The 10,188-nt window shown below is 29.7% G+C and overlaps 2 protein-coding genes across 2 annotated transcripts in view; both read left to right on the top strand.

Annotated features, from left to right (window-relative positions):
• On the top strand, positions 1 to 6,308 carry LOC108764808 (nardilysin). Its single transcript, XM_018513197.1, has 13 exons — positions 1 to 86; positions 291 to 393; positions 765 to 875; positions 1,256 to 1,451; positions 1,516 to 1,709; positions 1,786 to 1,962; positions 2,058 to 2,416; positions 2,527 to 3,045; positions 3,643 to 3,793; positions 4,667 to 4,806; positions 4,958 to 5,336; positions 5,515 to 6,013; positions 6,187 to 6,308. Exons 1-13 carry the CDS (start codon positions 1 to 3, stop codon positions 6,306 to 6,308), a joined length of 3,036 nt encoding a protein of 1,011 aa, XP_018368699.1.
• A 1,743-nt stretch (positions 6,309 to 8,051) lies between these two features.
• The window catches only part of LOC108764807 (nardilysin), an 8,423-nt gene continuing 6,286 nt past the window's right edge, over positions 8,052 to 10,188 (top strand). The window contains exons 1-5 of the mRNA XM_018513196.1: positions 8,052 to 8,137; positions 8,332 to 8,434; positions 8,800 to 8,910; positions 9,247 to 9,439; positions 9,504 to 9,700. Of these exons, the coding sequence (XP_018368698.1) occupies positions 8,052 to 8,137; positions 8,332 to 8,434; positions 8,800 to 8,910; positions 9,247 to 9,439; positions 9,504 to 9,700 (690 nt within the window). The remainder of the gene's footprint in view (positions 8,138 to 8,331; positions 8,435 to 8,799; positions 8,911 to 9,246; positions 9,440 to 9,503; positions 9,701 to 10,188) is intronic.

The following is a 10,188-nucleotide window of genomic DNA, read 5'->3' as shown; positions in this document are numbered from 1 at the left end:
ATGGAGCATACAGAAGAAAATGATCAGCATCGAGTTGAATATCTGGAGAAGCCAGTCAAATCGGAAAGCGACAAAAAGGATTATAGGTAACAGAAAGGCACATACTTAGTAAAAAGAATAATTTCCTAATAGATCTGTAAAATATCATGACGACAATCTTTCGAGACAAACGTTACAATTAATCCGTTACAGTTAATCCGCCTTGTACAAAGGAAGATTAGATTTTTTTATATGCCCGACATTCTCACTGACTTTATTTCATTGTTATTTGTTTTGTCTTTTGAATTTAGGGTCATCAGATTAGTAAATGGTTTAACAGCTCTGCTTATATCAGATATAAATTTAAAAACAGATGATTTTCGAAATGAAGACGACGAGAGAAATGAAAAAAAGGTATAAATGAGACAATTTAAATGCATTTTAGGATATAAATTTTGCCAAATTAATTCTTAATCCGTCCTTAGAAATTTATCGACATTATAATATTAAAGATAGATAATAAAATCACACATGAAAGGAATTTATATTTACAAGAACTAATGTAAGAATATATTATCAGTTTTATCAAAGGTATACATTTAAATAATGGTTTTATTTACTCTATTTGAAAAGTTCTCATAGATTTATTTCGAAATATGTCATTTAATTTGAATTATGTACGGATTATTCTATTGATTGTGTTGATTTCTCCATTCAATATAATTTACACAGTGTGTGTTGTGTGTATGGCATGATGTGTATATATGCATATATTTTTCAAATAGGCAGCATGTGGCTTATGTGTGGAAGTAGGATGTTTCAGCGATCCAGACATTCAAGGCATAGCAAATTTATTGAAGCATATGGTTTTCGTGGGATCCGAAAAATACACAGATGTACTAAAACATGATACACAATTTTTTGTATAAAATTTCGTTTATTCCTATTATGGTCTATATTTTTACATTGAATCTCATTCTAATAAGTAAAACTTTGCTTTTAAGTTCGATTGCTTTGACTTTAAACAAGGCTTAAAACTCTCTGCCTCTCCCACTCTATCGGTTTTAAAGAGAGAATGTAAGATTTTTATGCCTCGCTTAAAGTTTTATTGGTGCAATCCGACCTTTAACATTGAAAATGAGTTACTATTTCGAGAATGGTTCAATTTTCACTCTTTGGAGTGAGATATATATTTTTAACTAAAAACAATATATATTTATTCTCTAAAGAATTTAATCTTCAGAGAGTAAATGTGTAAGTATCACCTTATACACAGGAAGAAAGTTTTGGGAGTTTCATCAAAAAACGTGGCGGATCTGTTGGCGTCTCAACAGATAGCGAACAAACAACATTTTACTTTGCTATTCAAGAAGAACACTTGTTTCCTGCTCTTGATCGTTTTGCTCAATGGTTTATTAAACCCTTGATGACGAAAGATATCATTATACGAGAGAGAGAGAAAATTATATATGGTATATAAATTATAATATCATATCAATGTAACTTTCAGTCTTTATATGCCATTTTCATATATAGAGTATAAATTGATACATTGTGAGGAGAGTAAGGAGCAAGCGTTATCCTCTGCGCAAACCGATCCAGTCAATAAGTATATTCGTGACAGTTCTATGATCTCTATCAATAATATGGATGATAATATATTGTACGAAGAATTGCACAAATTCAGAAATCGCTATTACAGTGCTCACAGAATGACAATTGCTATACAGGTAACTCAATATAAATTGTGAATCATTGACGAATTATTAAATACATTTTTATATAACATAATACATGTTTTTATAGGCTAAATTATCATTGAGTACACTGGAAAAATTCGTTACAAAATGCTTTGTTGATGTACCAAGTAATAAGTTAACTCTCGATGATTATAATAGTTCTATTGATACTCTCGAAGTTGAAAGAGTATTTTCCGAGACATGTTCTCATTTTTCACATGTGACAGTTAAGCAAGGTGACGAAGTACGTTAAATTTAAATCTTCAATACAGATTCAAAAAAGAAATTATATTTATAGTACATATATGTATATAATAAATTGAAAATTGTCTTTTGCAGGTAGAAGTAACATGGACAGTGCCTTTACCATCCGATTTTTATAACAGCAAACCTCATGAATATCTCGCATGGATTATTAGGCATGGAGGAAAAGGTTCTTTAACAAGTTATCTACGCAACAAAATGCCAAATTGTATAAGTTTAGATGATAATGTTCAATGTAGCAGTGAAACGTTCTTAAAATATAATGGTATATACACTATGTTCAAGATTACTGTAAAACTCTTCTGTGAGGAACAAGAACATTTGAAGGAAGTACTAGATGCAATATTTTCTTTTATTAATTTACTAAAAAAAGATGATCCACATAAAAGGCCTATTTACTATGACATTTATAAGATAATGAAATATAATTTTAGGTAAATTTATTTTAGAAATGTGTAAAGAAACATATATGAAAAGAGATATAATTGAAAAAGAAAAGTTTGTCAAAAATTTATGTATGTGAAACAAATTGTGGTCTTTTTAGATTTATTGATGAAAAAGGTTGTGTGGATTATGTAGTAAGTTTGTGTAAGGGTATGCACTTTTATCCACCACGTGATTATATAACTGCAAATGAACTTATTTGTGTTAAGTACAACCCAGAAGATATACAAAGCTGTTTGAATTATTTGAAGCCAGAGACTGCGATTATCACTATTTTGCAAGAAAAACCTCGTTCTTTGACTTTTGATCATAATGAAGTTCAGTCCCATGTAAATTGGGACGAAAAGAAACATATATATATTGAAATATCAAAGGAATATATCGAACATTGGAAATCCATTGAGCCGTTGTCAAATTTTCATTTACCATTAAGGAATGTATTCATTGCCAGCGACTTCTCTTTAATATCGATATCAGAGAAAGTTTCGAAATATCCTGTGAAAATATACAACGATCACGTATCGGAAATTTGGTATTGCCCGAATCTCAAATTTCGTTTGCCTAAATGTCATATGAATTTCCAATTTATTTCCTCTATAGGAGTACAGTCGCCGAAGAAGTAAGTAACAGCATGGAAAGTGTAATAGTGGGTACTACTTCGTAATAGTGCTGCTATTGTTTACTGATCCTATATATGCTAATGTCTAACTACCATAATGAAAACTTTTTTCATATTTTTTTGAGACACATTGGAACAAGTTGCGACATTTTTTTAAACTGATAGAGCGATCCTATTTTCTTAGAATTTTTTATAAATATAAATTGTGAAAAAAAAAAATATTCTAAAATTTTTAATTTTATAATTTCTGAAAAAATGGTTTAGAGAGAAATCTTAAAACATTCCAGAATTCATATGAAGAGTTAAAAAAATTCGTGATGCTCTCACGTGTGTGTGTGTCTTGACAGACTTTCTCGACATTTCCGAAAATCGTTTCAATCTGTATATAGAAACTGTGAAATTGTTTAAATGTTTTAAAATTAATCAAAGATTCTAAGTGAATCTGAAATTTCTGTAAAAATTCTAAAAAATTTTATTAAAAATTATAAGAAAAATTTATAGCATGTGTTGTAATTGTCGATCTATAATATTTATTTAATTTTACATTTATGTATTTATACCTTAATGAAAGGAACATTCACGTTTATGACATTTTAGTGCAGTTATTATGGAAATGTACTGCCATTCATTAAAACTGCTTTTGTTCGAAGAATTATATCCAGCTGTGATAGCTGGATTTGAATATCATGTCTATACCAGTGATAAAGGTATTATAATTGAAATGAACGGGTTTAGCGAAAAATTGCCCGTAAGTATAAAATCAAGCATGTGTTGAAATTATAAATACAAAAATATAATTGGCAATTTAATATTAATGTGGATAACAGTGTGATAATTAAAGCGCAAATTTCAACCATATTTCGTGTTTCATTAACAGTACTTTTCGGTTGTATTCTAAATCTTCTGCAGTCTCAAGTTTTTGTTTTTATATTAGATTTTATTTTGGTAGTCATACAGAAAGTATATCGCAGGTATTAATTTTTTACAGTATTCATTAGATTCAATTCAGGGCCAAATTACAAAAGGCAAAGGAAAACTCGAAGCCGAAACCGTAACAGTACAATATTTTTTGTTAATAATAAATAATAAATGAATTTTATTTCTAACTTCTAATTGACTATGTAATTTTATTTTTTTTTATCTTCCAACGTGATTACCGAATTTTATATTATTAAAGGAAGATATATACTGTATATCTTATTTTTCTGCGGTTTTGATCTCTACATATATTTTTTTTTTATTATTTACTTGATGATTATAATCATTGTATGGAATTAATTATGGCATTAGAGCTGTGATTCAGGGCAATGCGAGTGAAACTAATATGAGACAAAAATTGTTTCCTAAGAATGACTCGAAATGTAGACAAACCTTTAGACATTGTGTTAATAGAATATATAATATAATATAATATATTGAACAATGAAAAATACATATATATGATAATATATATATATATACTACATGTATATAAATGTATATACTTTGCATTGAAATTTCAGAGTCGTTACTCTCACTAGCTTTTTTTAATGTTAATTTTGTTTTTTATACCAAGAGATCTTATTCTTATTATTTAATCTTATAAATACATTTTCGAATTATATTATTTTTCTCATTGCAGCTCTTGTTGAAAACTATTACAAAATGCATGGTTGACTATCCAGCACTTGTTACGGAGTCTTTATTTGAATCTTGCAAAGTGCGACTATTAGAAGACAGATATTATCGCAAAGCATTTATGGATCCATTTCTTCTTATAGAGTACTCTAGTTATTTATTATACATAATTACACAACCATAAAATTTTTATGTGACTCATAGAAACAAATTAGCTATAACAATTAAAATTCTAACATGAAATATATCAGATTATGTTTCTGCTGATTAATAACTTCCTTCTTCTATCTTTTAGTGATGTGAAATTATCGATCTTGAAGCTTATTCATTATACACACGTCGACATGCATACTGCTCTATCTAGTGTAAATTTTAATGAATTCCGACGCTTTGTGAAATCCTTTACCGCTCATTTGTACGTCCAATGTCTCGTGCAAGGTAACATAACACCGGACGATGCAATCGAGACTGTACAGGAATGTCTCGAAATAATGAATTGCGGTCCCTTGCTTAGTAATACATTGCAGCAGATGATAGTCATGCAAATACCTTTGGGCATAAGTCGTTGCAAGATAGAAAATTTTAATAAAGCTAATCGAACTTCTGTAGTGACAAATTATTATCAAATTGGTATCGCGTCATTTAAATTGTCGGTATTACTCGATCTAATGATGGTAAGAATTAAATAATATCGTTTGTATATTTTTAGAGTGCGTTGTAATTCTCAGTTTATATTTATTTGTATTTTGTGTACATATATTTCTATATATAAGTGAATAATATTTGTGTGATGTATTCGGTTATTGCCATTGATTTCATCCGCTTATCATATTCATCTTTACCTGTTTTCAGAAAATAATGGATGAAATGATACGCGATGATGATTGGTTAGTAGATCAACAATTGCAGTTTGAAATTGTCTCGTGCAGGTCCGATTACATTAACGGAGTTTTAGGGTATTTCATTACCGTGAGCAATGATGCAAATAAATGCACAACCGAACATATGGATCAGCAGATCGAGACATTTTTGCAATTGTTTAATAGAATTTTGGAAGGTTTCCAGGAAACGAATTTAAATTATTTTAAGAAGAGATTAATTGCAAAAAAATTAAATCAATATTTTGATAATACTCTTAGTGAAGAAGTTGATAGGAACTGGATTGAGATAATAACGGGGAAATTCGTTTTTGACAGATACGAGAGGGAAATGCTTGTAGTGAAGGACATAGAGATCAATGATCTGAAAGAATGTTTTGCAGAGCACACAATGAACGGAAGTAATTTTAGAAAATTAAGCATACATGTAATAGGAAATGATTCACAGAAAATTGCAGTCGGAAAAGAAAATAGTCAGTATATAATTTTTTAAATTGAGTTTTGGTTAATGTTTATTTGTGTTGTGATATTGTGACGTCATTTTCTGCTTTCCAATTTTTGTTATTGAATTATGTTTAAATTGGTCAAAATTCCTGACACTTACAACTAAAAATGTTAATTGTTATAGTTGAGGATCCCAAGACAGAGCATTTTACTTTGGAATATATAGACGACGATCAGCAGGAAATTGAAGATCATAGCATTGTTGACGTAGAGGACTACAAGAAAAATCTTTACATGTATCCTCTCAAAGCAAAGAATAACTAATTAACAGTAACACACATCACGGTTAGCCAGTGGACGTCTCCAAAACGTCTTTTGGAAACTGTGTTGTGCAAAAATAGTGTATTGAAAATAAAATAATAATTTGTATCGCCTTGTAAAAGTAAAGTTCTGTTTTATTTATAGATATTAGATATTAATCCTTGCATAATAATAACAATCGCGGAATGTCGCCGCTATTGAAGTATCCTAAAGAAACGCTATCTTATTTTTTGGAAACAACACATTGCACTTTATTAATACTGATGTATTTGGATTAGTAGAGAAGTGAAAACTCATTATGTATACATTTGTCACTTGTTTCTACGTAATATAAGCTAAAAACGAATTTTATTTGTTACATTTAAAATATTATTAATTGGAATCATCAAATTATTGTTGTTTAACATTATTTGTTAAGTATATTTTGATCATTAAAGATTTAAACAATTTTATGAACACATTAGATGAGAGAATTTGAATAATTAATTAACTATATTTATATTTAGTGCATTTCATACTAAGCACAATTAATTAGAGCATGCGGTTTTATATTGCTGTATGTAGATTAGAAGAATTCGGCTCAAATTACTACAGTATCACAAAAAAGTTTTTAGAGGAATTTAAATCTGTGTAGGTGTTTCTATACATATAAAGTAGCTGAATCCGAATTCGTAAAACGTTTTGCTCCATTATGTCCAACTTTCTAAGTAAATTGAAAAAAATGATGAAGTATTTATTAAAATTGAAACGTTTGAGAAAAGTACAAAATTAAATATAACATTAAAATGCGGTTACAGAAATGATTCAAATATATTTTTACAAGTTAAAAAAGTGTAAGGAAAAACAATTTTGATTTACCAATATTAATTATTATTGTTTATGGTGCGTATCATAAAATAAATTGATGTACCGTTGTGCAACAAATAGTCGGCGGATCTGCATGAATCGAGAAAGTAGTTTAACTTTAAAAACGGATATTATAATTTTGATTTTTTAAAATATTTTTTTAAGGCTGAAAGACTTTTCTATGACACACGCAGGTCATCTAATAGTGAATTCAATTGGAAGTACTGGCGCATATTAAATGTCATTGTGCACTTATGTAATTTGAATAAAGGATTACTATTTCAGATTCAGTGACCCAAAATCCATAAGAAACATATATTCCAGTTTGTTCTTCTCTCTTTTGAAAAAACTTTTTTTATACTTTATTAACGCAGGCCATATGTACAACCTTTTTCCTGCATGGGTTATCAACAAATAAACAATTATAAAGTTAAACTAGTCCATAAATCCATTCTCTTATCGATTTCGTCTCATACTATCTTAAGGCTACATTCTAAAATGCCTTCTTTATATGTAACTTTAAATGCTATTGTGAAGGCTCTGTAATTGGTTTATTAACATTTTCAGACTACTTAGGCCACTTTTAAATAAAAGAATCGATTATGAATACCTGCCTTAAACCGCTGCGTAAATAACACAAATAAGTAAGCATATCTACAATTGTATATATTCTTTGTACGTGCGTCTAGCTACAATATACAAATTATTAAACGTTTGATCTTTGTTGAAGGGCGAGTGCCACGAAGATAGAAAGACTAGTGTCGGGTACAGCTAAAATTGCTCCAAGTTTACCAGAAAATTGAAAACCTTTAATTTTCAAAATTCTTTTACAAATTCTCAGATTAGATCTTTTTACTGTGATTTTCTGTTCATGTTGATATATAAAGATTGCCTGGATAAATGGAGCATACCGAAGAAGATGATCAGCATCAAGTTGAATATCTGGAGAATCCAGTCAAATCGGAAAACGACAAAAAGAGTTATAGGTAACACGAAGGCACATGCTTAGTAAAAAGAATAATTTTCTAATAGATCTGTAAAATATCATGACGACAATCTTTTCAGACAAACGTTACAATTAGTTAATCCGCCTTGTACAAAGAATGATTAGATTTTTTTATATGACCGACATTCTTACTGACTTTATTTTATTGTTGTTTGTTTTGTCTTTTAAATTTAGGGTCATCAGATTAGTAAATGATTTAACAGCTCTACTTATATCAGATATAAATTTAAAAACAGATGATTTTCGAAATGAAGACGACGAGAGAAATGAAAAAAAGGTATAAACGAGACAATTTAGTTGCATTTTAGGACATAAATTTTACAAAATTAATTCTTAATCCGTCCTTAGAAACTTATTGACATTATAATACTAATGATAGATAATAAAATCATGAAAGGTATTTGTATTTACAAGAACTAATGTAAGAATATATTATCAGTTTTATCAAAAGTATCCATTTAAATAATGGTTTTATTTACTGTTTAAAAAGTTCTTATGGATTTATTTCGAAATATGTCATTTAATCTGAATTATGAATGGATTATTCTATTGATTGTGTTGATTTCTTCATTTGATAATTTGTACAGTGTGTATAGTGTGAAATGCGTGATGTGTGCACATATGCGTATTTTTTTCAAATAGGCAGCATGTGGCTTATGTGTGGGAGTAGGATGTTTCAGCGATCCAGACATTCAAGGCGTAGCAAATTTATTGAAGCATATTGTTTTCATGGGATCCGAAAAATACTCAGAAGTACTAAAACATGATGCTCAATTTTTAGTAAAATTTTATTTATTCGTATTATTGTCTATATTTTTATAGTGAATAGCATTCTAAAGAGTGAAATTTGCTATTATGTTTGATTTCACCAACGTTACTTTGACTTTAAGCAAGGCTTATAACTCTCACTCTATCCCCCCCACTCTCCGGCTTAAAAGAGAGAAAGTGAGAGTTTTATACCTCCCTTAAAGTCAAAGTAATGTTGGTGCAATCGGACCTTGAACATTGAAAATGAGTTACTATTTCAAGATTGGTTCAATTTTCACTCTTTAGAGTGAGATTTTAGTAAATACATCATCTTACACACAGGAAAAAAATTTTGAAACATTCATCAAAAAACGTGGCGGATTTGTTGACGTCTCAACAGATAGCGAACAGACAACATTTTACTTCGCTATTCAAGACAAACATTTATTTTCTGCTCTTGATCGATTTGCTCAAGGCTTTATTAAACCTTTGATGACGAAAGATATCATTACACGGGAGCGAGAGAACATACATGGTATATAAATTATAATATGATATCAATGTAACTTTCAGTCTTTATGTGTCATGTTCATATATAGAGTATGAATTGGTACATTGTGACGAGAGTGAGAAGGAGCAACCGTTGTCCTCTGCGCAAACCGATCCAGTCAATAAGTATATTCGGGACAGTTCTATGATGTTTAGCAATAATATGGATGATAATAAATTGTGCGAAGAATTGCACAAATTCAGAAATCGCTATTACAGTGCTCACAGAATGACAATTGCTATACAGGTAACTCAGTATAAATTGCATTGTAAATCATTGACTATATTTATAGTCCGGGAGATGATGACACTAAAATGGTCATGATTTGTTACCGCTTGAAATCGTCATAATTCGTCATTTATTAGGTAAACATGCAGGAAACGCAAGTATGGCAAACCTCCCGCGGTTTTAAAATTGATAGATTGTGATTGAAGTTGTCAAAAATTTGTTGCTTTTTTCCTAATAAATTACCGGATGGCATGTTTCTAGTGATAGTTTACGTCAAAAAAACCAATCGGAAGGTAGGTGCCATACCGTTTCTGTGCATCGAAGGGGCCGTCAAATCAAGCTAAAATTGTAAATTTTTTAGTGAAAAAAAAGATTTGTTACCGGTTGTTTTATTGTACATTGCCTATTTTCACTACGAAACATACAAAAATACACATGCCATACCGTTTGAGTGGACCTAAGGGGTCGCTATGCTCGTCCTAACATGTCGAATTTTAAACTAAAAA

The sequence above is a fragment of the Trachymyrmex cornetzi genome, unplaced genomic scaffold (genome assembly GCF_001594075.2).
Source record: "Trachymyrmex cornetzi isolate Tcor2-1 unplaced genomic scaffold, Tcor1.1 scaffold454, whole genome shotgun sequence".
Taxonomy (NCBI): Eukaryota; Metazoa; Arthropoda; class Insecta; order Hymenoptera; family Formicidae; genus Trachymyrmex; species Trachymyrmex cornetzi.
The sequence above is the reverse complement of the archived record's forward strand: the minus strand, read 5'-3'. Positions and strand labels throughout refer to the sequence as shown.

Coding starts and splice junctions, on each gene's coding strand:
- LOC108764808 (XM_018513197.1), top strand. CDS start 1: ATGGAGCATACAGAAGAAAATGATCAGCATCGAGTTGAATATCTGGAG. Junction 1,963..2,057: donor CAGTTAAGCAAGGTGACGAA/GTACGTTAAATT, acceptor TGTCTTTTGCAG/GTAGAAGTAACATGGACAGT. Junction 6,014..6,186: donor TGCAGTCGGAAAAGAAAATA/GTCAGTATATAA, acceptor ATCCCAAGACAG/AGCATTTTACTTTGGAATAT.